Genomic DNA, 26,668 nt, shown 5'->3' with positions numbered 1-26,668 from the left:
CAAGTTAATTTAACAATGAGCCTTTTTGTTGATATTAAAGGTAAGATCTGTTTTTGCCTGGTTTCAAGGTAAAGACCATCTTGAAATGTTTACAGTAATCCTGTGTGTGCTGGGAGAGGATATTTATGTCACAACAACTTTATCTTTTCTTTTTTTAGCTGCATATGAGAATTAATGTCTACAGAGACTGAGTGTGAGCTATAACATGAGTCAATAAAACCTTTTGTCCTGCTTGGTGTCACATAAGACGCTCTGATGAGCCTGTCAGATAGACTGTGTGATCAGAAGCGACATCCTTCAAGGGCTAACACTGACAAATGACCACAGCAGTAGAAGCAGAGAGAGAGAGAGAGAGAGAGAGAGAGAGAGAGAGAGAGAGAGAGAGAGAGAGAGAGAGAGAGAGAGAGAGAGAGAGAGAGAGAGAGAGAGAGGAAGGTATAGTCTGCCCAGTAACAATCGCACAGCCTCGCTCGAGCGCTGAAGAACTATTGGCTATATGCAAATAGACACAGGGAGGAGGAAACAACTTAGACTGGAAAAAAAAAACTTTAAAGAGACATTTCCCCCACTTTTCTCACAAGCATTGCTATACAGCCTGTGAGCCTGGGATGGAAATTAACAGCCCTAAAGCTCTGAGGACTTTACAGTCCCCAGTCTTCCCCTGACGCGCTCAAGTCTCGTTTCATTCAGGGCTCCGTCTTTGAAGTTGACTAAGAATATGGAGGAGGATTAACATATTTACCCATGCAGATTCTCATTGTGACTGTACGTGAGGCTAAATCTTTTGGCAGTCATTTTTTTTAATTATCTGCTCAGCTTCGTTTCCACCTGCTTGTTTTTCCACGTCAATAACTTTACAGAAACCTAATGTGGAAAACGTTGTGATCCTCCTTACATTGACTGTGTTATCTGTGACAGGAGATTGTGCAAAGAAAAAAAATCGGCTGCTTCAAATTTCCTAGAAAGCTATCTCACAAACCACAAGATGTTTGTGGCTGCAATAAAAAATAGGTCCTTAAACCGAGTGTGCGTCCACGCGCGCGAGTGGGTTTGTCCGTGTGTGTGTCAGTGTGCCTAAAGTGGGTGGGTGGTTCTGGGTGGTTCTGCGCGTGTCCTCTTGCGCACATGTTTCTAAAAGTTAGCATGTAGTGTCTGATGGTCACATGAACGCGGTATGTCCATGCTTGCTCTGCTGAGCTGTCCATCAGGCTGCTGTGACAAAAAGAAACACACATTAGAACCTTTATTCCTCTGGTCTGAGCTTATCTTCAAATTACTTACAAACTTCTAACTTTTGGAACCAACAGCTAATGCAGTTGGTGCCTTGATGGATTTCATATTAAAGATGTGCGTGATATCAGCAGAACGATGCTTGAATAGATAATTTGATTTCCTTTGTTTCAGTTTGTTGTCGTCAAGATAATACAATCAAGCACCAAAGTAAACATCTCACCATCTTACACAACAGTTCTTGCACAGGAAGGCTTTTATCCATCTTAAAGTAGCACATTTTTATATGTTTTAATCATATAATGTCAAATATATTCTATCAACTGTGTGTAATTTAGCCTGAGAACAGTCCACAAAAGAAAAAAGAACCTGTTCAACTTGATTAAAGATTGATTTTCTCTGCACATGTCCTAATCATTTTTAAGAGTCTTGCTTTCTGAAAATGTCACTCTTGAACATTTTGAAATGAAATTAGTTTGCTGAGAGTTGACATGCATGCCAGGCAACAAAAAAAGAGGGACAGCAGTGCAGCATGTTGCGTCTGGTCTATACAGAGGTAATCAAGTGAACTGCGTCAGTGCGCATGCAGGGCAGGCTTGAAATTCGCCTGATCTGCAGGCGGATGAAACTAAGAGGCGCTCTGTGGGGAGAGAGGAAAAAGTTCTCAACAAGGAGAGGCAGGACTACTCTGACGGAGCCCTGCAGTCTCACTTTTATGCCTCTAAAACGCTTTCCCTGCAATCTTTTTACGGTTTTTGCTCTTTAACGCCGCTTTTACGTTTCCGAGAGAGATTTCCTACTTTTTGACTTAAGTGAAAGCACCAGCACCATGGAGCTGCTCTGCCTCGAAATGGACACCATCATACGAGCTCGTCCCGATCCGAACCTCCTGTGCGATGACAGAGTCCTGCAGAGCTTGTTGACCATAGAGGAGAGGTTTCTGCCCCAGTATTCTTATTTCAAAGGCGTCCAGAAAGATATTCAGCCATTTATGAGGAGGATGGTCGCGACTTGGATGTTGGAGGTATACCGAAACACCGAGTGCTGACAAGTCTTAGTATTTCCGTGCTCGACTTTAAAGCCTCTTTATTTGTTTCTTGCTGCTTTGCTGAGCCCTGTTTGTCTATCGGACTCTAGATCAGACCTACTGCTGTCATATCCGACTGATTATTCATCATATTTACCGAATCTGCCATTTTCTTTAAATTCATACCGATTTTAAAGTTCGATCATGAAGATCGTGTTTCTGAAACTTGGAGCTGTGATATCTATGACACCGGAGTATTTCTTCTATATGTCTCACATGTTGTCTGCACGAGCTCCTCGCTGCTTATTTAATGTTATTATTTTAGATAGCCTGAATATTTCCATGCACACGTATGCACTCCCCAATGCAATGCTGCCCTGCGCTTTTCTATCGCCATGTTGGTTTTTACAGGAGCGCTCGTGCTTTTAAGAGGGCTTTACAGTGTCATAAACACAATAACAGCCGTGAAAAGTCGTCAGAAACGACAGAAGAGGTCTTCGGGTGTCCACTGAATGTAAAAATGATGAGAAAAAGCGGTGCAAACATTCTAGGTTTCTATTTAAAATGTCGGAAGGGGCGCGGGCCTTATCTGCTTCAGGTCTTCTCCTCGTCATACAGCCTCTCTCTGGAATTATGTTCGATTTTTGACACTTAGTGATGTATTTTTGATCGATGTCCCCATGTAAAGAATCCTGAGCCTGTTAGCTTTATTTACATGTTAATATTATGAGGGTAGCACGCGCTGATTATTTTAAATTAATTTTAGAAATAAAAATATCGGGACGACGGTGACGCACATCTGACCGTCCTCTCGCTACTTGTCTTTTATTTTGACATTTTGTTGGTGTTTACTGTGTCAGGATTTGGATCCGAATCGTCGGATATGATGTGGTAAAGACCCATGAACATTATCATAAGAAAAAATTGAGCCGAGATAATTTATTTATATTTTTAATTATTTTATGAAAATATGACGAATGAAAAAAAGCATGTTTCCGTGTGCTGCGCTGTCGGGGTGTTTTTTTGGCTCGGCTGATTGTGACTTGAATTCATTTCTTAGTGAATGAGCTGCAGGAATGTGACTCTATTGATAGGAGACTCTGACATTTATTTCATTCTTTCTTTAATAATCTATTTCTAATTAATGCATGATGTCGCAACAGATTAGGGCTGGGCGCAAATTCTTGGCCGAGCCCCAACTCTGTGTGTCATTGAATTTATAAGTGCTTTTTATGTGATTCGACTTTTGTTTCGTTCTTCCATAAAACTTTTATATACATTTCATGTTCTGGAAAATACGTCAGGTCACTGCAGGGTGGGTGACTGATTCCAAACGCTGAACATTGCTGCATTGTCTGCTCCCTCTCTCTCTCTTCAGGTTTGTGAGGAACAGAAGTGCGAAGAAGAAGTTTTTCCTTTGGCCATGAACTACTTGGACAGATTTTTAGCCGTGGTGCCCACCAAAAAGTGTAACCTGCAGCTGCTGGGAGCAGTCTGCATGTTTCTTGCATCCAAATTGAAAGAGACTCGTCCATTAACCGCAGAGAAGCTTTGCATCTACACAGATAACTCCATCAGACCACAAGAGCTGCTGGTAAGCAACAGTTGGTTCAACACTTTGTCACAATTCACGGTAATTCTCAGTGACACATCTGAAAATTCCTGTTGTCATCATCACTTTTAACAGCTTCATGTTCATTTGTGGCTGAATTGTTTTCTTCATCATGTTTGGAAGCAGGTTTCATTTCAGCTTTATTTTATTTAGTTGGAATAAATCTAACAATTCAAATCAGACATGCAGATAGCAGAGAAGAAACTTTTCTCATTTCACTGATCCTGCCATCCACACTTCACTCTGCACTGCAGCGTCATCAAAGGTGCACAAAAAGCAAAATGCTCAGGGTGAATTGTTCCACAAGGGCTCTCTTTACTGTACAGGAGACCCTGTGGGCTTTTACAGTATGAGTCCACTCTGTGTAATGGTCTCCATCGCCATCTGGTGGCAGCTATTTGCATAGAGCAACGAGGTCAGCTTGAACTCCAGCCAAAGCTCTGACTCTGTTCCTGTCAGCCAGAGAGGGAGAGACACAGAAATTCAAGTTTGCCTTTTACAGTTCAGCTTTCATCCAAAAATAACCCTGGATGCACACGTTTCTGATATTATGTCATGCTGCACTATTTCTGCCTCTCACATTTTTTCAACACTGAAATGTAGCTTGCAATCCAAATATTGACATAACTGATGATGCAGGGTGTTATGTGTCACTGTGAGTTAAAATAATGTCATTCCTCCGTGTGTCTGATAAGACTCTTCTGGACTGATAATACCAGCTGCCTTCATGAGCGCAAACCAATTAATTAACTCAGTTTCCCATCAGATAAGTGTTTCCCCACTGCTCTGTGGTGCTACATAAACATTCCTTGGTAAACAACAGCCAATCCCACCCATGTTGTGAAAGAGGCCACATATTCTGAATCAGACGTGGCTCATGGTTGCAGGCTTGCCTCGCTGCTCAGTCTGCTGCAGGAGATTCAAGTCTCTGCTCACTTTTTGAACATATTTGTTGATTGTGAATGTTGTCTCAGCTTTATTTCTCCTCCTGTCAGTGAGGGTTTCAGTGACACAGCTGTATAGGTTTGACAGAGAATGTGTGAGCACAAAAAGAGCTGCACTTTGTAAAACATTTTGACATGCTGTGTTTATAAGTGAACTGAGTTCGTCTACCTTTATGTTCAGTGTGAGACAAAGCCCTCAGTCCTTGAACCGGTTGCTGGGGCCTCATCTCTCTGTTTCTGTATAAGGCAGTATTTTGGCTGACATGCAGATACAGGAAACAGAGATCAGCTGCTCAGGGCATGTGATCGTTTTTTTGTCCTCGTCTTTGGTAACAATTTCTTGTAAAGAGAACCGCAATGTTACAAAGAAGGTGTGACCAGAGGAAGGCAGTAGCAGAAGGAAGTGGGTGCCTGCTTGCCTGCCACTCTGTCAGCATAGAGAACGTGTTGCAAGGTTTGTCCTCGCTCTCACTGTGCTTGACTCCTGCTCCCTGGCACTGATGGAAACGGCTCTCTGGATCAGGAGGCAGCCATGTTGCAAACACTGAAGCAGCCACAGTCAACACTGGCCACTGCTGGTCAATCTGATTTGCATTTGATCAGATAATTCAATCTTTGAGATCATGTTTGCACAACTCAGAGCAAACAGAGAAAAATGCCTTTCACCTTTACGTTAGAGGAACTTGTATTTTCTCATTTACTGTCACTTTAAATGTGAGGATACAAATACTTGTTTTTGTTTTGAAGTTTTTTGTTCTGTTTTTGTCTTCCCTCTATCCAACCCTGTAGAGACCAGACAGCGTTAAAGCTGCTGAAAGGTGACTGTGATTAGAATATCTAAGCTGGTAGCATGGTCAGCAGCAGCCATGTTGAATTGTCTTATGACTGAGCCCATGTGGTCTCCTCTCTCTCTCTCTCTCTCTCCCCCTCTCTCTCACTCACTGTGAAAGGGAAAATGAAGAGCATCCGTGGTCCCAGTCACAAGGCTTCAGTCCGGAACCAAACCACGACATTTTTTCCCAAATTAGTCACCAACTCCTCCGTTAATCACCTCCTCCTCTAGGAAGTGAAAGTAACAAAACACTCAAAGAGAAGAGACACACACAGTGGTGGACAAAGTACACAACTTCATTACTTTAGTCTACTCTAGTTTAGATCCTCCTGCTCAAATATGACTCCAGTATAAGTAAAAAGTTGCTCAGTCAGATTATTACTTGAGTTGAAGTTCTGAAGGACTTGCTTTAAAATACTTCAGTATTCAAACTACTTTTTAAACACAACTCTTAACATTGTTGCCTTGAATTCAGTCAAGAATACATGAGTGAACATTAGTACTTGTATAGTACATTACCATACAACTTTTCTTTAACTCACATGCTGCAGATTTACAGATCAATTACAAAATAATCCCAACAATAACAGGAACAACCAACCAGATAATAAAATCAGCAACTATGTCAGTCCAAGCACAGACAGCTTGGTTTAAAATGTTCACCTGGAGTTAAAGTGATGTTGAGCTACACACATCCACATTCTTTCTCAGGTTGGACGGTGAATTTTTGTAGGTGGGGATGAAGTTTGTGCAGAGTAATCTTTTGAAATATTACCAATCATTCTTCATTTCAAAAGCCTCAATCGTAAGGTTAAGAACAATTGTGGTGCTCAGGTAGAGAATCATCATCTTTCTCTGAAGCCATCGAATGAACCACCCGATCTGAGTGACGCTTGCTCTACGTTCAAACATGGAGCAAAAGAAACAACATTGATAGAAACGTAGTGGAGACAAAAGTAAGATATTTGTCCTTCAAACGTAGTGGAGTACAAGTCATAAGCTTTCTAAAAAGAGTAAACAACAGATACTCAAATGTACTTAATTACTGGACACCACTGCATACAGGACACACTGGTCTAGAGCAGAATGCCGTCGCATCATGCCAATAGATCAATTTATGTTAAATGAAGAGCAGTAAATTTAAAAAACTGCCTGCGTGACAGGAAGATGTTGTAAATAATTTGAATAAAGCGTTTAACTCAGTTTGCCTCTCAACATATCGGGTTAAAGCCCACTCAAAGGGATCATTTACAGAAACATCTCAGGGCTGTCACAGAGCTGGCAACAACACACACCATGCAGCAAAGACAATAATCCTGTTACCTGCTGCAACAAACACGGAGAGCTTTCAGAGCTGAGGTGATGAGCAGAGTGAGACGAGATTAAGTAATGAAACTCTGTTTAACTCTTTAAAACAAAACAGATTTATGGCTGATTGTGTTTAAAAAGCATGGGCCTCCTATCCCTTTTCACTCTACACACACATACACAAACACACACACACACTCACACACACACTCTCTCTCACAGAGTGGAACCTCTGGTGGGCCTCTTTAGGAAAGTCCCCAGATGCCAGACAGGCAGACGGGGAGGGAGACAGTGCTGTGAGGTCACCTGGTGGTGCTGCTGGTGTTTCTCTGTCCCAGGCCCAGCCAAGCAGAGACTAATGCAATAACAATAATGCTTAACCTCCACACATACTGATGTCCGGGGCCAGGGGCCGACAGAGGAGATCACTGCAGGCGGCTCTGTCAGTGGTTGAACAGCTGCTGTACAGTGCAGGGTTGTGGATGCATATAAACTGCTACAGTATGTAAATGAGTGGTCTCGCTTATGTCACTCTTTTCATTTTCGTTTACCTCTCTGTCTCTGTCTCTCTCTGTCTCTGTCTCTTTTCTCCCCCGTCTCCCCCACTCTCTCCAGGAATGGGAACTGGTGGTGTTGGGGAAGTTGAAGTGGAACTTGGCAGCAGTAACGCCGAACGACTTCATCGAGCACATTGTAAGGAGGCTGCCACTGCCCAAGGATAAGCTGGCACTTATACGCAAACATGTCCAAACCTTCATCGCCCTGTGTGCCACAGGTAGGACACATAGAGCGCTTATATCACCCCTGTGATGTGTATTACATGTTCAGTATTGACGACAGATGTCTGATTATATTCTAGAGATGACCAGAAAGGGTGTGTTGTCACCTCGTTATCTCCTCCTATTTCTTCTTCTCCTTTTTTTTTGGTGTTGCAAGTGACTGATCATGGATTAGCTGCCAAGTCAAGCCCAGCAATAACAGCTTGCATCAACATACTTTCTCATATTGCAAAATATCTGTGTCTGCGCGTTCCTCTTTCAGCGCAGAATCAAAGCGCGCTCTCTCAATAACATGCGGTAACATCTCTGTTCAGAGGTGTGCTGCGGGCCAGTCGCAGCCCGCCGTGCCCTCACTGAAATGCATTACCTCCAGTGGGAAAGTATTCTGCCGAAGAAAAGCATGTGTCATGGAAGACATTTCAGCGTTCGCCTCTCAGGTCCGACGTCCATCATTTGTCTTGTCCCAGGCTGGTATGTGCTCATGTTTTTGAAGCGTATCAGTGGCTTCCAGAGCATCCAGTAACACTTCAAAGCAGAGGGAGCGTGGTTGAGGGGCATTCCCATGTCGCACAGGGTCGAGAAGAGGAGTGGACAGGGGAGGAGGCAGGCAGGCCATTGTCTCTCTGCTCTTGAGGTGAATTGTTCCCTCAAGATCAAACATCCAGCGATTGGTGGGAGGGACGGGGAGCCTTTAACATGATCTGAAGAGACGGCGAGGTCGAGACGGGAGAAGATGCAGGAGGGAACAGGGGAGTGAGGGAAAGCCAGAGGAGTGTATTGTTTTTGCGCTGCCAATTCTAAGGCATGTCATGTTTTCATATCTCTTTCCCCGCCGCCTTCCTTCCCTCTTTCTCTCCCCACTAACTTCTCACGCCTCCCCGCCCTACAGCTGGAGGACATGATAGCTTTCCCATGTTGAGATTCTCTTCAGGGCAGGTTACTCCTGTTTGCGTCACCTCCAAGTCCTCGCTCTGAGCTGCAAACGGAACAGGGATACTTCTTCTGATCACCTCTGAACATCCTAGCTGATTTATCTTTACATAAATGAGGAAATTACACAATTCACCCGCAGAGAGGCTCTTTGACACTCCTTTCTTTCTCACTTTCTGGGTAACCCCCACTACCAGGCTTCCTTTTCTGCAGGTCTCGAGCAGGAATGCTAACTACACCCCCTCATGGGAAACAGCTCCTTGTGCTGACATCATTCAGAGGAGTGTGTGTATAGTTAGATGAATAGATTCAAGGGAGGTGACAGGTATTTACAACATGAAGTGATGGAATTCCCTGCACTGGTTGTGCAATGGATATGATAGGGTGAGAAAAGTTTTTCAGCAGAAGTTTGCAAAGCTTTGAGAGGAAACGCCCGTTTTCTTTGTTTTTCTGTGTCAGCCTTTCCTTCGCTCTCTTCGTCTATCTCTTGCTCTCCTCCTCTCCCTCGCTAACCCTGCATCTTTCACCCCTTGTTTTAGTCCGGCAGATTAATGTGTGCAATGATAGCGTGTCTGTGATCAGACCTATTCCCGAAGCAACATTTGTGAAAGGCTCAGCGTGCACTTTGCCCTTAATTGCTTCAATGGTGCAGTGGAAATAAATTTACGAGCCTCCTGGAGTCATCCTCCTGACATTATGTTCTCAGGGAGAAACTTTCTGGAGATAGCTCTGGATTAGCAACAGGTCATTTATCTGTGTACGCTCTCCTCAGACTTGTATCCAGGCAAACAGAAAGCAAGGGCAACACAGAGAAAGACTCAGTGCAAGTGAGTCCAAATTTTGGTGCATCTGTAGATCTCTGGGAATTCAAAACCCCATATGAGGAAAGTTCCCAGCCGTAAATCTTTGGGTTATCTGGTGAGAATCCTCCTTGAGACATCTGAGCTGAGAAGGTAAAGACGCAGCAGAAGGAGGAGATCTCTCAGGAGGATTTACATTTGCAAGACAGTTGACAACAGGTCACCTGTGGCCTTCCTATTTCATACGGACTCATTCAACCCACCACCCACCACCACTCCCGCCACTGCCACCCCTATACTGAAAAAGAAAACATGCATAAAACCACGGCTCTCTGTTTTCAAGGGAACAAGAGAGAGAAGAGGAGAAGTGGAGAATAAGGCCTCTCATTCCTAATGGCTCCTCTCTTTTGATGAAACAGTTCCGTTCGGGCCACTCGGTGGGATTTTGTCAGGTGGCGCAGGCTGGCTCTGTATTAATTAATAACATTGGCCGGTCCTTTCAGGACTATGCAAATGGATCGGGAGCTCAGCTAGAGGCTGGGAGAAAGGAGACAAAAGGCTTGGCCCTTACATTTCATATGCAGAGCCATGCGAGGGTCAGCGCTGCGGGGCCACTTGATAGGAAACACCAGCGTTTCCCTCGGGCAGGCCGCCGGATAATAGCCCAGAAACAAGCTCATTAAGGGAGATTATGAACCTCCATTCCTGCACACAGACACCAAGCACTCCGAGCTTCCTCTTCTATTCTTATTCAATTGAGGTAAAGTGGGAGAATGGACGGGGTGCATGGGGCAGACAGATGCACCCCAACCTGTCTGCTGCAGTTATTGAGCAGCGTCTTCTCACCATATTGGCAGGGATTATGGTCTATTTTTTTTAATACCGACTCCAATAGCTCCTCTGTAATGGTATGGATGGAATGGTGACAATAGTCATAGAGGTCCATCAAAAGGAAATTCTGGACCGGGGCCAACTGTGCTGTCCAAGAAAGAGTCAATTGTCCTCGAGGACACAATGACGACTTTGCTACAAGTCTGGATGTAAATAACAAGAGGTTTGAGTGTTGGTTTAAGTACAAGCTTCTTTATTAGAAAATAGTATGTGATTATTATGTTGTTGTTTTGAAATGTCTGAGTCTGTCTGAGGAAACCTGGTGATTAACTAATTAGAGAAGCCGAGCTGTGCTGCACGGACTCTCTCTCTCTCTCTCTCTCATGAGTGACATCTCTTTTCAGTTGTAACTCTTTTATATAGTTTTTATGCAGCTTTAAGCCCTAAGAAAGTTGAAAACGTGCATACATACAGTGTCTGAATGTCATTTAAAACTCACACTGACTCTCAAATAGTCTCAGAGAATAAGTAGAGCTATGCAAAGTTTTATCAGAGCTCAAGGTTCGTTCTGATTTCTCTGTTTCCTCCACCACTTTCTGAGCTGTGTGTCTCAAATTCTTGAGGCTTTTTGTGTATACAGGAAGAGACAGACTGTATGCAAACCTGCCTATTTTCATTCAACAGTCAAATAGTCTAAAGTGACTCATAAGTCCTTTTGTGAAGTCTCACTAGTCCAGAGGCAGGAATGCTCCATGAAGCTTCCTCTCCTCTCCTGGCTGCTGCACGGAGAATCCCCTCCAGGCTCAGCCCTTCGCTCTGGAGATGATGATGATTCATCTCAGATGTGGTCAATGAAATGGTCTTTACTGGTGTTTGTTTACATAAAAATCCCCTTCATGTTTGATGAGTCAGAACCCGGACAAATTGGCCACCTCCTCCATCAAATTATCATCTCTCCACACGCTCCGCTGATGTGAGGAGTCATGTCCGGTCAGGCTGCGTCGTCAACACTTGGAGCAGGAAGAAGCCTCCTGAAAGTATGCACCCAAAAAATGTGACACACAGAGTGAATCATCGAGTGGCATGTCCTGAGCTCCCCCTTCCTCAACTCGCTGGTGTAATCAGCACCATACTTTAAATACTGCGGCCGGCTGAGTCACACCAGACACATGAAAGACAAACCTTTAGATGCTTCAACTTTCCCACAGAAGAGCTTCAGCAAGCAAATGTTTTTAAGCTTACATGTTTACCTTGGAGGTCACGTTAACCACAAAGACTAATATTTGAGGTCAAGTAAATGTTGGCAGCAGCTAGTCTGACCTGAACCTTTTGTCATGACACCAGAGTGTGTTCCCGACTCTATTCTCCAGAGCAGACAGTTTAATCACTTCTGCTAAGCTTCTCATTTTTGTCTTAATCATATCAGCTACAGAGACGGACACAGAGAGAGAGAGAGAGAGAGGGAGAGAGAGAGAGAGGAGGGGGGGGGGGGGGGTTCAAACAAGGCACAGACACTAAAATAGGATTTTCCAGAGTGGACAGAAGTGAACTTTTCTGCATCCTTCCTTTGATGTGATCTAAATCTGAGTGCTCTGCATCCGTTACCTGTTAGAGGACACAGCTTTCACAGCGGAGATGATGGAGTCAGTCACAGGATGCGGCAAGTAAAGAGCAATCTGTTTTCTGGCACAGTACCTGAATTCCCTCTGAGTCTGGTTGAGGCCCGGACTCAGCCTCTCCACGGTTGTGTGTCTGTTTGTCTCCTGAGTGACAGGTCGCAGAATAAAATGATCTGACTCAGTGATTTCTCTCCTTGCTACATGTGGAGGAGCTCCAGAAGCCCAGTTGTTGTTGTTGTTGTTGTTGTTTGTGAGTCTCAAAGCTACACAAGGAGTACGGTCTGAGTAGACTCCATGAATTGTTTTGACTATCCGGCTGTGTTTCATTAGTGGTGAAACATACTGTCATGCCAATCCCAAAATGATGTTTGTTTTTGGCCTTAATCAGTCAACAGGCCCTGGGTCATCGTAATGCTGCTCCCTTAATAAACATAGTCAATAAGCGCTACACGTATAGAATACAAGACCCTGATTTATAGTGGTGGAAAGAGAGGAGAGGGTGAGAAGGAGAGTTTCAAGCTTTTTTTCCTCTTGTTTTGGCTGTTGTTCAACTTTCCAACTTTAATTAATTTACAAGTTTAATGTGCATACTGTGCACTGCTGCCACCCAGGAGGAGTGGGCCATGTAGGGCAGCAGACTGTGTGACCAGAGGCCTGAGGATGAAGTTTCAGGGGGTAGAAGCAAGGAGAAATGGAGATGAGGGGGCGCAGGGAGGAGAAAGGGCCATTGAAGGGGGTGAGAGGCGTGCAGGCCAGGCCAGCCAGCCGCTGCTCACAGGGAGCTTTCCATCGCAGGCGTCCCCACTCAGCTACATACACTGTTTATCCTCAGCATGAATATCAATGAGGGGCTCCTAAAATACGGCCATTCTTCCCCCCACATGCAGCAGCCACCAGGCCGGAGTGTCAGCCCGCATCGGCTGCACGCGCGCGTCCTTGTTCTGCTACAGACCTGTCTTGTCTTGAGAGCGAAAAATCAGCTTGCTGCCCACTGCCCGCCACTCAGCTCTCCCACAAACCTACGTCTGTGCTGTTTGTGTGTTTGTGTGTGTGTGTGTTTGTGTAGGTCTGTGTCTGCGTCTTAAAGCATGCAGGCATCAGTGCATTGTTTCTCTCCTGTGTCTCCTAGGTGTCTGCCTCCCTGCCTGTCAGTCTGCGCTCACTCCACACGTACAGTAAATCCATGTATGCCTTTGTCCTTTTACCCCCCCTTAGAAAGTTGTGCTCTTACAGCAGTGATGTAATGCTGAGGGGCTTTGTGTGCTCTTTCCTCTTGGCTCGAGGTAGCCTTAATAAATCGCCTTGGCAGAGGCCCAGCGGCTAACACAGGGGTGTATAATAAGTTCATTTATTTGTCAACACTGAGCCCACAAGATGAGAAAGCGCCTGGCTGTGCATGTTAAAAAGGCAGTGAGGGGCTGCCTTTACAGCTATCAAAGGGCCTACCTCTTTGATTCCACATAAAAAAAAAGAAGGAAGAAAAATCTCCTTCAGAGCCATCGCACGCAGTTTGCTTTGCAATTGAATATGGCAATATGTTAATGTGCAGGCTGTTTCTCTGCCCCCACTGCCCACTCCTACAGCCCATAGGTGGCCCAGGAACAGAGGCATACTTGTGGGGGGGGGGGGGGGGGGGGGAGACAGGAGGTGAGGGTCGCTGGAGGGCGACTCTTTTCTTCTTCCAAAACCTCACAAGAGTCTGGACACAGACTTGAGAGTGATGTGCAACGGAGTTGTCCACCCCCTCTCCTCTCCCAGCAAGCCCACCACCTTCCCCTTCCTTTCTCCTTGTTGCCTTGTCGCCATACCGTCCATCCCTCCTTCTTCATCTTCCTCCCCCCGCCGAGCCTCTGTCCCCCCGTCCAGCCACATTCTTTGTCCAGCCTGTCTGGTTGAATTGGTATCAGCAGAGAGGGGATGGATGCTGTGTCTCTCAATTGGGTGAAATGAGGTGATGACTCTGGACAATAGAGTCACACTCTTCTGCCTTCCCCCTCGCAGGCCCGCCACTCTATTAATATGCTAAAAGATAGGAGGGCCGCCAATGCAAACCACTGCCTGTTGTAGCAACAAAGAGTGGGGCATGTGTGCCATTCACTGGCCCCATCTAAGCAGGCCATGTGTTGTCCAAAAAGAAAGGTAGAAGTTGAGCAAGACATAAAGAGAGAATAGAGAAAGGAGCGCAAGTGTGTGTGTGTGTGTGTGTGTGTGTGTGTGTGTGTGTGTGTGCGTGTGCACGTGTGCGTGTGTGTGTGAGTGTGTGTGTGTGTGTGTTTGTGAAGAGAAAACTTTCTCTCTCTCTCTCTCTCTCTCTCTCTCTCTCTCTCTCTCTCTCTCTCTCTCTCTCTCTCCCTCTCTCTCTCTCTCTCTCTCTGTCCCTGTATGCCAGTTGCCTTGCCTTTTCGGGCTTCTGGCCCGTTCACAAGCTGTCTCATTTGCATTATGAATGACAGTGAGGGGAGCTAACAAGGTTATTGGTCTTTGAGACGCACGCCTGTGACCACACGTGGAAAAAGGACCTACAGCAGTGAGCATTGGCAGAGGCACTGAGCCTCTTTATTCCTCCCTTTCCAAGCGCTATGGGGCTTTTTTCAGCGAGCACACGATTTACTCAGGAGATGGAAGAAAAGGGGCCGGGCTGGGGGAAGGGGGGCCGGGGTGGGGAGTGGGTGAGGGTGGTTGCTTTTCAGCTCCTTTACAAGCCAAGTGAACCCTCATTATCCAGGCCCCTGGTCATTAGTGAGCGCTGCGTTCAGGCTCGCTGCAATAGAAGGATTATTTATTAGCTGACTGCTAGATTACCAAATCAAACTGTCTTTCATATCTGTGCCCTTTTTGTGGCACACAAGTGTTCAAATATGCAAGAGATTCACCAGGTGATCAATGAATCGAGTGTCAATCACTTTTTTTAATCATTTATGTAATAAACTTAAGACTCAAGTATTTACCTCTCACCTAGAGATCAATATATCACTCTTGTGTTCTTAGTCCGTCACATTAACTCATCAGTGTTTCCTCCTGTTTCAGATTTTAGGTTTGCCATGTACCCTCCCTCCATGATAGCCACAGGAAGTGTGGGGGCAGCGATCTGCGGCCTACAGCTGGACTCAACTGACCAGACACAGTGGGGCGACAGTCTGACAGACCTGCTGGCCAAAATCACAAACACAGAAGTGGTGAGTTTGTTTTGAATTCTCTTTCACACTCTGACCACATATATGTGCATCTGATTTGTAAACTTTAACACTGAAGCCCTGTGTGGTTGAGTCGTCTGGGGTCCCCTCAGAGCTCCATACATGGGTGTAGGAAATATCTTGGGATGTTTCTGAGTGATAGTTCAAAGAGTAAATGTTTGTGTCAACTTTAGTTTGGGCTTCAAGCATCTATTTAACAAGTTTATGAATCAAGATTGAATTATCTGACGTCAGAAGCTTTTATTATTTGGTCAGTTTACATCTGCACCTTAATAAAGGTTATAATAGTAAGAGCTGTATTTATATAGCACCGTTGAAAACAAAGGTTTACAAAGTGCTTTGACAGACGAGCAGAAGCATACATGAGAACATTAGGAAATATCACCCTTAACTTCAGTTCTTACTGAAACAACGCTTTTAATTTCCATGACTTTGAAAACGCTTATTGAGGATTTTTCTTCAATACTTTCTTACAGAAGATAAAAAAGTCAGAAGTGAAACATGCCACATGTCTGCTGAGTCTGCACATTTTTAACAGGCATAAATACCTGAATGTCACACTTAAATTCGGAATCCTTGCTGGGACGTTGTTTTCCATAAACCTGCCTTTGTGAGATTTTACAGCCCAAAAAAAAAATAATAATAATAACTAAAAAACAAAATAATCTTAAAAGACATCTCAAACTGCCTCAGTCGCCTCTTAATACACATCTAACAGATAGATGTAACATGTCTGCAGGTTCATTTCCTCTCCGTCTGGTTTAGCGGCTCAGAGCCTTTCATGTAAAGATTCCTCTTAGAGCATATACTGTACTCTGCGGGGCTGACTGGATCGCTGGCCGGGTCGTTCTGTGTCTTTCTGGGTACGGTGAATGTCGCGATGGAGTCTGAGCCAAGTCCAAACACAGACAGAGCTGTCACTGACGCTGAGCTGCCTGGCTTCCATCACTGCTGGGGATAAGGAGGAGATTGTTAAATTATACATTTCTCTTTATTAGTCTCTTTGGAGGAATCAGACTTCTGTATTTGTCCCATCAGGCAGTCGTGTGCAGACTCAGCGCAGCGCGTAGGGACCAGCTCCAGTTCAGAGGCCACTGCCTCAGAAGAAGCACTGCCAAGTATGATCAAAAGGCTTTCAGTTGGTAACGGCAGACTTAATTTAAACATGAACATATAGAGTTCATGTGTGCTCGCTGCACAAGGAGCAGATCAAACAACGAGGCATGGATCATGAGCATCAGCCCTGGTGTGTTAAACTCTGTCCTTAAAGGAGGCAAAGGAGGAGGAGGAGGTGGAAGAAAGCTGTCAAAGTGTAAAAAGGACACTGGGGTGGTGTCATGCCTCCCTCGCAACAATCGGCCCTCTCTCGTCTCCTCCTATGGCCCATAATGCTTCACTGCTGGAAAGCATGGCTCCCTCTGGTGCGAGCAGTGTGAAGTCTCGCTCAGCAGCTGAGGAAAAACAAATAGCTGACCTCAGCAGCACAGGGCCTCAGTGTGTTTAGGCTGCAAGGTCTCAGACTTGAGGGAATTAAGTCGCTCTGTGTCTCTGTGATCAACCCCTCACATTCCTGGATTCAGACAAGCCATGGCTCGCAGTAAACCCGCAAGGCAGAGCTCAGGGCACCCTTCCTAATTCAACATATATGAGAGGCTGTAGTATAAAACTTCAGTCTCTGTTATAAGTCAGACAAAACTTTATGACGCCTCTGAAGGACTAACATTAGACTTCTGCACATCTTGTGATACACTAGATAAAAACACACCCAGTGACAGTACAGCCCAGAAGAAGCTGTCAGCAATAACTCTTGGCTCTAGTGCTATTAACAGTGCTAGTCACTGTTTGAGCATCAAGTCTTTTCAAAGAAAGAGGAAACGCTGATCATCGGCTGTATCATCGACACATTCACCCGACCTCCCTTTACCAAAAGCTGAACCACTTCATGCTTCAATCTGACACCCGACGGTCACCTCAGCTCGGCAGTCATCATGGCGGTGTTGTGAACCTGGGTCTAAATGTGTACACATACTGTGTTTGGTTTTGGCTGGCAGTGCAGAGGCTGTGCAATATGGTGGTGCAGCGTCTCTTGGCCAGTCGGTGCAAAGAGCCAGGCAAAATATGTAGGCAAAACAAGCTTCGCCAACCTCTGCAGCTGCTGCTGCCAACAGCACCATAGCCAGCGCCACCCCCCTGGCACCCTGCTGGCATCTTTGGTATCCAGAAGCTGTGGTTTTCCAGAGGAAATGTGATAGGGCCAAGTCACCATGTTGGGCTGCTGGAAGAATGTGCGTAGCCTCATGTGCACCTGGTGTGGCCGAGGGAGGCTCCCTGTGAGGATGAGTACACAGGGCTGTCCAGAGGAAATATTAACGTGTTCATTTAGAGAATGAGATTTGTGACTCATCCAAACTGCTCAGATCATCTTTAGTGAATGTGAGAAAAAGGGATACGTGGTCGAACACAGAGTACATGCTGGCAGCCGGTAGATAAGGGTGACATGTGCAAAGCTTCCTCTTTATTTTGTGAATGATTAAAAGAGGAAACAGAGGTTAGCTTAAAGCTTAAAGACCACCACTTCCTAGATTTGATGGTTTTGACTCTGCCTTCACCTCTCATTCATGCTTTTTTGCTGAGGGTCACACACTCAGACAACGGAAACACATTTTCCCATTTCTTCCTCTCTCTGTTTTCATTCCTCTTTTTCAGTCGCTTTGGTTCCCAGTGAAAAGCTTTCACATGAGTTGTGAGATGAATGGATGTAAAATAGAGATCAGTATTTGGCTCACAGATTTTTATTAGTGATAACAAATGTTGCAACAAAGATGCTTTATTGTGAAGATGCTCTCTGTGAACACAGTCGGTGGCGTCACCACTTTTGGCATCTTAACGTGCCAGCTCAAGAATGAGAAAGGTCACATATTTTATTGTAACTTGTGGATATTTGAGTCATGTGGTGACTCCTTATTTTCAGTGTCAGCCTCCGGATATTTTGTCTTAACATTCACTGAGATCAGAAGTGTGTGTGTGTGTGTGTGTGTGTGTGTGTGTGTGTGTGTGTGTGTGTGTGTGTGTGTGTGTGTGTGTGTGTGTGTGTGTGTGTGTGTGTGTTTCAGCTGTCTGACCACCAAGTCCTCCCAGAGTAGCTAACACAGTCTTGTGTGGTGTAGTCAGCAGTTAAAACACATTCCATGGCTTCACACATTTCTTCCTTTTGGGTTTGTCTGTCTGCACGACTTCCCCCCGACTGCAAGTGTCACAAAGGCCGCCCAGAAGATGATGTGCATGCCTTGATTTTCCAGAGCAACAGATTGTTGCAGATTGGTGCATGTTTGAAGTGGGGCAGAGGGAGGACTTTACAGAAAAGAGGGGTTTTGGTTTTTCCTGGTTGAGGCTGCAAAATAAGACGTTTCAGTCGAGCACTGCCTCCCATGAACAACATTTTCAGTTTTGTTGGCCCCTGAATCTGAGTACCTAAAGCTTCCTTGAAAACAGTGTTGGTGTTTCCAGTAGTCACACACTGAAGTCATTAAAGTTTCTTGAATAAAGCCCATGGGTCTTGGCATGGGATCCGAATCGCTGCTCTTTAGAGCGGCAGGGACGAGGGGAGTGAGTCTTTTAAGAAGTGAAGGCGTGCATTCTTGTGGTAAGACACAGGCAGTTCCTTTACATGTTCTTCGCTCTAGTTAATTTTCTCACAGGAATTGAGATTTTATGACCGATGGAGCACATGTTGGTGGGAAGATTGTGTGTTTGTGCGTGTGCACACGCCCTTGTTAGTGGCCAACCTCTGGAGAAGATTAAGGGACAGACACTGGTTGGGTTTCCTCCACGTCAGAGCTGTTGCAAGGGGAAACGTTCTCAGAGGCACCTCGCCAGTCCGACCTCCTCAACGTCAAATCAATCTTTATGGACTTTGATTTAGAAAATCCTCTCTGAGCTGGTTATAGTAGATCGTGGACAGCATGAAGTAAAAGAGATTTGAAAGCAGGAATGACCTCATGCAGGCTGGTGGAGTTATTTTATCAGTGGTCTTTACTAACAGAAGATTTCCCACCTGTTAAGAAATCCTTCATAAAAGCGTCCAACATGCAAAGAAGTTCAACAAATCTTCTGTCTGGAAAGTCGGGTCACGAGTCAGAAACACGTAGTTTCCCCGTGACAACACATTCATGTCTCACCCTGTAATATGGCATGCTGTTTGACCTTTGACACCGTGACCCTTTGTCACTCACCCGTGTGCAGCTCCCGAAGAGCAATTCTGATGTGAGTGAGGTCTCAGTTCTCTTTTCATCAAAGCCCAGCGGCACCAGCAGCTATAACACAGGCTCAAACTGTGGCCCATCAGGTTTAAATTAGCTGTAAATGTCTAAAGAATGTTACCCTGCTCCACAAGCGCTACACTTTCACCCATTCCTCCGGCCATGGGGCGCTCTCAGTCATGTTTCCCACAGACGCCTGGTGCTTTAAGGCAGAGGGTTACGCATGTGTGTGCGTGTGTCGAGCTGAAAGCAAGCGATTGAGCCTCAGTTGTGCTGTCACACATCACCACCAGAGGGCGTTGTTAGATCTCTGTCAGCTCTCAGACAGGAATGTTCACATGAGCTTGTTTGGTTGCAGCAGTCTGCTCTGACTCCTCAGCTTCTTAAATGATTGTCATCGCTGGTCCTCACACAGTTCCTCACACAAGAACAGTTTGACCTTACGCTGATGCTCTTGCTCACACCTCATTTAGCACTCCTCTCCCTCTACCCTCCCCCAAGTCTCCCCCTCCTCAGTGAGTTGATTTCCCTTCATGCGCTCTGCTGTCCCCTCCGTCAACCCTCCATCAGGGGAGGATATGAGGGCTCAGTCCTGTTGAGAGGCTCCTCTCCCAGGTGGATTCTCAGGTTGCTGCGGCGGCCTTTGATGGTGAAAGGCGAGCCGGTCAGGTCTCAGATGGATCCCCTGCAGGCAGGCAGGCACACAGACTGGCTCTCGTTAAAAAAGCACCACCTTTGTGTTCCCACAGGAGGTGGATGTAATTAACATAGCTTTAGTACTACCTGTGTTTTCAGCCGCTGTTGTCAAGGCTACTTCTGTTTTGGTTTTGTGTGTGTGTTTGGGAATGGCGGAGGTGGTGGGATAGGTGGGTGGTTGGATGGTGTGTGTGTGTGTGTGTGTGTGTGTGTGTGTGTGTGTGTGTGTGTGTGTGTGTGTGTGTGTGTGTGTGTGTGTGCGCGCATGAATACTATAGGGGGTGTTTGGTGCACAACCCTGGTGGGCTGATGTAATGCTTGGGTCTGGTCTGTGTCCACACTGGAGCTGCTTGAGAATCACTGGTCATTTAAAACCCTTGACCTAGGTTGCCCTGAGGCCCCTCTGCTGCCACACCAGGGGCCCCTCTCCTGCCACACCAGGGGCCCCAGTTTCTCATGCATTGACTCAAGTTTTCAGATTTCTTTTGTAACTTGCAGCAGTACATGCATAAACCATTTCCCCAGAGAGCAATTATACTTCTTATCTGTAAATGTAAACTGAACCCTTGATGAAAGATGGCTGACCACGTAGCTAAAACCAAGCTCAAGTAACTGCTGTAGACATCTGTCAAATAATGTCAATATCTATCCCTTTCCTCACACGATCTCCTGACATTTGTGGATAATTTCAGAAGATTCAGGCTCTGAAATTTTCACTCACTGCACTTTGGAGGAAATATATTTTTTGCTTCACGCTCTTAAACTTCAAAATACTCCTTTTAGTGTCGTTGAGAGGGTGATGACTGCGTACTGTGTGCAGGAAGAAGGAGTTGCTTCCACAAAAGTGACTGTTTCTGTGTTAACATGTATAAGGACATTACACGATACAAACACAGCAGTAGAAAACATTATACAGACAACTGAGGCGAGCAGTAAAAAGTGTAAAGAGGAGAGACTCGGCCTAATGCGTTCTCCGTTATCAGCCTATGCACACTGCAGTGATGTGCCGCATCCACACATCAGCTCACCCTGAATGCTTTCATTCTTAGCATTGACGGGCTTGCAGGAAAAGAAAGTTTTGTCTTTTTGTGATCACACATCCCTTGATAAAGTTAGAAAATTGTTCATGAGTGCAGTGCATGTGTGATGGAGGCTCATGCAGAATATTCATCTGTCATGTGTTGCAGAATAATTTATGTAAATGTAAAATCTTAAACCTTGAATAAGAATCAAAGTTTGGATGATTCCACTTCTCAAACCCAGGGAAAGAGTTGTCTTAGGTCACCCTAAGAAATCCCCAAAAATGGTCCCTAAAGCATCGTGAGATAAAGGTTTTAACCGTCTGTCCTCTTTCCTTGCAGGACGTTCTCAAAGAGTGCCAGGAGCAGATTGAGCTTGTGTTGGTGAGCAGCCTGCGTGAGGGCCGGCAGCAGCAGCAGCAGCAGCAGACACAGAGAGGCCCCAGCGGCAAAGGCCTGGAAGAGCTGGATCAGTCCTCCACCCCGACAGACGTCCGCGATGTCAACTTGTGAACCACTAGAGGGCATCATTGCACAGGATTTACAAATGAAAAAAAAGCATCATGAAAAAAAACCTCAATTTTCTTAAAAGCAGAAAAAAAGAACAAAAGAACAAAAAATGTTAAAAAAACACAAGCCCTTTACAAGAAGAGAACAATGCTTGCTAGTTTTTTGTAGATTTTCTGTTCTTTGAGTCACCTGCCCACGAAATAGATGATCTATAACGCTCTAGTCTAAAAGCAACAAATTTGTTACAAAAGAAGGTCTGTGGTGCCTTGGATATACAGAAGGGAAGCCAATCATATTTGCATTCTGCCTTTGATTGTACAGTATGATCTTTAAGTTATATTTCAAACATAGCTTGATAATGAGGCTGTTTTGGTAGAAGTTGTTGAATCCATTCAGAATCTGCATACGTGGAATCACAGCGAGGCTTTAGTTTTTTCTTCTCTGTTATATTTGAGTATTATTACTTTTACAGACGGGCTGAGGGGACACGTGTCTGCGCTCATGCCCATCAGTCGGTGTGTCAGAACAAGACAAGAAGCCGTGAGAAAAGTGTGCTAAAAGTTGATGGGACCCAACTCCAGGGAAGAGACAGATTGATTATAATTATAAGTAGAACTAGTAATAACTATTATTATTAATTTTATTATTGGACATATTTTGAAAATGAGTAGTAAGATCAATAAGCTCCTTTTGTCAGGCTGCTTGTGTGTTAGTTTGTATGTGAGTATGTCAGTTTGAATGCATAACTGAATGTGTGTGTGTGTGTGTTTGTATGTCTGTGTGTGTGTGTGTGTGTGTGTTTGAATGCTACATGTGATCCTGTATCTGAATTAGCAGTGTGCATTCTACGACGTGAAGCACTTGAGCAAAGTCGAGTCGTAGACTGAGCTGTTCTATGTTAAAAGGATAAGGAGCAAGTGGAGGCTACACATACTTTGTCCATCAGTATAACAGGGCATCTTTGCTATATCACTGCCTTCCTGCATTAACAGTCTGCATCATGATTCATTGTTGGCCAACAGTAAACTCATGTGCAAGAGACAGGAGAAGACTTAGAGGAGGAGGAGGAGGATACAGGCGAAAGGACTGTAACGTAAAGCCTGTTGTCTTTCTGAGAGCCTGAGGTGTCACCTCACGTTCAGACGTCATGTGAGGTGTTTGTTCATTACTGCCAGTCTGTCCATGAATATTACAGATTCTTCATTCTTTTCACTTTGTTACAATACGGTGTTTCCTGAGTTGTGAAAGGCCGCTTTGAGTCTAGACGGGGTAGTAATGACCTCTCACATGTGCAGCTTGTGGCACATGTGAACCTGAAGAGGGTGATGTCTTGAAGAAAGTAAGGATATGCTGTTAAAGTCTAGACGGTGATAGACTTCTCTGTATTCTTTTGCATGGAGAGAACAGGGTGATGCATGGAAAGAATACAAAAGAGAGGAAGTTTTCAAAGATGTCACTGATGGACAGAGAGGATCCAGTGATGCATGCTGCTGTGTAGGAGACAGAGAGGATTTACAGCCAGTGGCTGGAAGATAATAAACAAAAGACTCCCAAAGGTATCACAATAAAACTTTGATATCTGCATATTTGGGTCGATCAACATTAAGTCTTATGAGTGTGTACAGTGACACAGCTAAGTGAACAAAAGCATTCATGGTTTCCATTTACATGGAAGTTAAAAGAGGAAGTAAGACTGTACGCTGCCAGATCATGTGAGGATGAACTTTTTCAGGGGGGGGGTGGGTGGGGTTAGAGGAGTACAGGATGAGGATATACTGTCAATGCATCTGGAGTCCCACATAGGGTTGTTTTCGGCTCCCCTATATGATTTCAATGGCAAAGCACTTTGAGAACATGCTCCCCAGGAGATACGTAAAATGAAAATGCGATGGGTGGTGGTGATTGGAGGTGAATGGATGTTTTCTTTTTTCCTTGTTAGCCTTTTCTTTGGTTTACTTTGTAGGGCTGGTTTCCCAATCATCAGACATACACTTGTCGAGCAAGAGTCAAATTTAAGAGGCTTTCCACAACTTACAAAGAGAGGACATTCCGATCAGACAGAAAAACCCAAAACATTCCTTTTCAAGCAAAGTGCAAGCTGATGACAGAATTTGAACACATAGAAAAGTAAGATATGAACTGAAACAGGCCTGAACCAACAGCTAACCAATCCACAGGCTCTGTTTGATTTTCTTTTTTTATTGTCAAGAAATTAAATATTTGTTTTACTTGAATTTTTCTTCATATTTATCTGCGTCACAGCCACAGACAGCAACACAGGGCGGCAATGAGCTACGAGAAAAGGTGGTGGTAACATCCAATATTTGCACATGTTCTTCAGAGGACAATGGGGGTTGCATTTCTTAGACAGAGCAGAGCTTTTGTTCGAAGCCACCTTAACCCGAGTGTGTTGCAGTGGTTGGTCAGTTTTCTATGGTGCTGTCTTGTGCAGTTCAGGCCGATTGTCTGTCAGTGAACACATCTGTCCCCCTGTGAGCTTTGCTGCTTAAATTACTTTGCAAGGGGGCTCATCATCCAGACAGACATCAGCACAAAAACAAAAACAGATGACTTTTGTTTTGTTTTAACGGGACACATTGCTTTGCCACAGCGAGGTGTCTTTGACTTAATGCTTGAGTTTTTTCATGATGGTATGTGACTTTGCTGAGTGTATGTTTGTCGGACTGAAGAAAATGTGGGGATTTCATGTTTCAGTCATGTTTTTCAGTAGAACTGGGCAATTTATTGACACATTTGCCAAAATATCCCCATTTTGAATATTTGATATGATCATTCATTTTGCCTCTGTTTGCCTGATGTAAGCTCTCTCCCAAACTTCATGGTTGTGATTTTCTTTCCTGCAATTTATTGTTGCATGTGTTATACATAGAGACCACCTTTTCAATTTGTGTTTGTTATATTTTATGGGGTGACCAGACCCGCAAAAGGGTTTTTCTAAGATTTAGAGATACTGTATTCCAAAGTGAAGAGAGGACAGAGGAGGAGGTGTGAAGACATCAAGAAAAAAGTGTCAATATTTTTATTGAATTATTGTTGTCTTTTTGCGCTGCTAAAAGCTATGAATTTGTTTCATTTATACAAAAAATAACATTACCTAGTTGTGATGTGTCACTTGAGTGTGCTGCTATTTTATAAACATTTGTATTATAATATAATTATTTTACTGCTTAAGAGATACATTCAGAAAAACGAAGTAGATGGTGATAGAAGAACATGAAATGAGTACTCGACTGGAAATGTCCTTTGTACAGTTTGACCGTTTGCTTAGATAGATTATCTCCTTTCCCCCCCTTTTTTTTTTATCTATTTTGCTCTCCTTCTTCAGTCACATTCTGCATTGGTGGTATTTCCTATACCTCAGGATTACTGGACAAAACTCAACACAAACAAACCATCACCTATACCTCTTCAGTTAGGGAGCCTGGACTGGAGGAGAAAGAACACAGTGGGGGTGCAGAAGAAGCAATGCCGTTTTTGTGGATGATCCCACTGCGTTAGTGGGGGGAGTGACTTGCAGTGGGATGGGGAACAGGACATATGCAAGGCTTCCACTTGGACTTTCATTGTAATGGAGGGGGGGCACAACACCAGTGCAACCTTTCAGGGTATCCATGGATAGTTCAGACATGATCATTTCATGTTGGTGCTACATCTGCTCTGTGTGAGAGAACGAGGGGATTTCTATGATGGCCAAAGTTCTTGCTTTATACAAACATTATAACTCTGTTTGTCAGTAAACATGGGCTCTGTATGTGAGAAAGATTCACTTTGGTTTGAAATACTGTGTCAGCATGCCATTGGAACTGCAGCACAATAATGGGTTGAGCTTCACCTGCCATGTCCGACCATAAATATTGTGATATCTGGAAGTTTCAATGGTGCAGATTTCCCTTTAAGCTGCCCCCTCCCCTCCAGTATGACTCATATCATGTACCTCAAATGTCTGTTGCACAACCTCTGTTCAATAAACTTCTGCTTTAAAGGGTGTGACAACACATCAACTCACTATTTCCCAGGCCTGTCTTTCTTTAAAGCTCTAATTGTTTCACGACCAAAAGGTTATTTTGTAAGTGTGATTAGGCAGTGAGACTACAGAGGGAGGTTCAGCTGCATGACTTATTCATTTACAAGATGCAAAAAGAGTGATGACGAATGCAGAACAATATGTTTTCCTGGAACTCTGAGTCTCAGCGAAATGGGATGGAAATGTACTGCTCCAGAAAAAAGGACTCCTAACAACTGACCACTGTCCTTTAGGTTTTCAATGCCTTCAGAATTTAATTGTATTGTCTACATTTTTTTTTAAATACTAAAAAAAAAGACTGAAAAACAAAAAAAGTACTTACATTGCATTAATAGTTTGTCGCCACATATTATAAGATACATGCCCCATGCACAGAGAGAGGGCACAGAGAGAGGTGTGGAGAGATTGTTTGGTTTAACACAGGAGGTTATTTGACCCCTGACCTTTCTTGAGAAACAGCTTGGGAGGGTGTATGTCACAGGAAGGTAATAAGAGAAGTTACAGCCCTCTAGTGGCTGCATTATTTAATTTAAAACCTTGTTGAAACATCACTTTGGACATTAGTCGTGAATAAAAACACAAAAGTATCTTAATAGTTTAAATGTTCTACAAACAAGTCAAGATTTATTCACATATAATAGACAACTATTAATCAGCCTATTTTATATTCCATAAACCTTTTAGTAGAGTCTCTTAATGGTTTCAGAGGCTGATGCACTATGATGAAAATGAGCCTAATGATGACCTCATGTAATGTTAGATAAAACCCCTCCTCCAAGCATAAAGGATGAATAGGCTACATATGTTTAATTAACTTTGTACTAAAAGAACTGACGGAAAAGACCAAAAGGAAGACTTTAAATGCATCGATTTTTTCAGCTGGTGTTGATTGTGTAGCATTGACTGTAGGCCTAAATCAATAAACAGTCTATGTTGTGTAGCGTTATACAGTACCTTTTTATTTTTTTAAAGAAACCTTTATTGAAGGTGTTGGAGAACAATACATATATTATAGTAAACTTGCACACGTACA

The 26,668-nt window shown here is 44.2% G+C and overlaps 1 protein-coding gene across 1 annotated transcript; it reads left to right on the top strand.

Annotated features, from left to right (window-relative positions):
• The first annotated feature begins 1,861 nt into the window (after window positions 1-1,861).
• On the top strand, window positions 1,862-25,619 carry ccnd2a (cyclin D2, a). Its single transcript, XM_034685944.1, has 5 exons — window positions 1,862-2,254; window positions 3,636-3,851; window positions 7,569-7,728; window positions 14,940-15,088; window positions 21,423-25,619. The coding sequence occupies exons 1-5, from the start codon at window positions 2,060-2,062 to the stop codon at window positions 21,591-21,593; spliced, it is 891 nt and encodes a 296-aa protein (XP_034541835.1). The 5' UTR covers window positions 1,862-2,059; the 3' UTR covers window positions 21,594-25,619.
• The last annotated feature ends 1,049 nt before the right edge of the window (window positions 25,620-26,668 follow it).

The sequence above is a fragment of the Notolabrus celidotus genome, chromosome 6 (genome assembly GCF_009762535.1).
Source record: "Notolabrus celidotus isolate fNotCel1 chromosome 6, fNotCel1.pri, whole genome shotgun sequence".
NCBI lineage: Eukaryota > Metazoa > Chordata > Actinopteri > Labriformes > Labridae > Notolabrus > Notolabrus celidotus.
The sequence above is the reverse complement of the archived record's forward strand: the minus strand, read 5'-3'. Positions and strand labels throughout refer to the sequence as shown.

Bases quoted from the DNA above. Each gene is read 5' to 3' on its own strand.
- ccnd2a (XM_034685944.1), top strand. From the start codon at position 2,060: ATGGAGCTGCTCTGCCTCGAAATGGACACCATCATACGAGCTCGTCCC. The intron at 2,255-3,635 runs GTATACCGAAAC...CTCTCTCTTCAG, and splicing joins TCGCGACTTGGATGTTGGAG to GTTTGTGAGGAACAGAAGTG. The intron at 15,089-21,422 runs GTGAGTTTGTTT...CTTTCCTTGCAG, and splicing joins AAATCACAAACACAGAAGTG to GACGTTCTCAAAGAGTGCCA.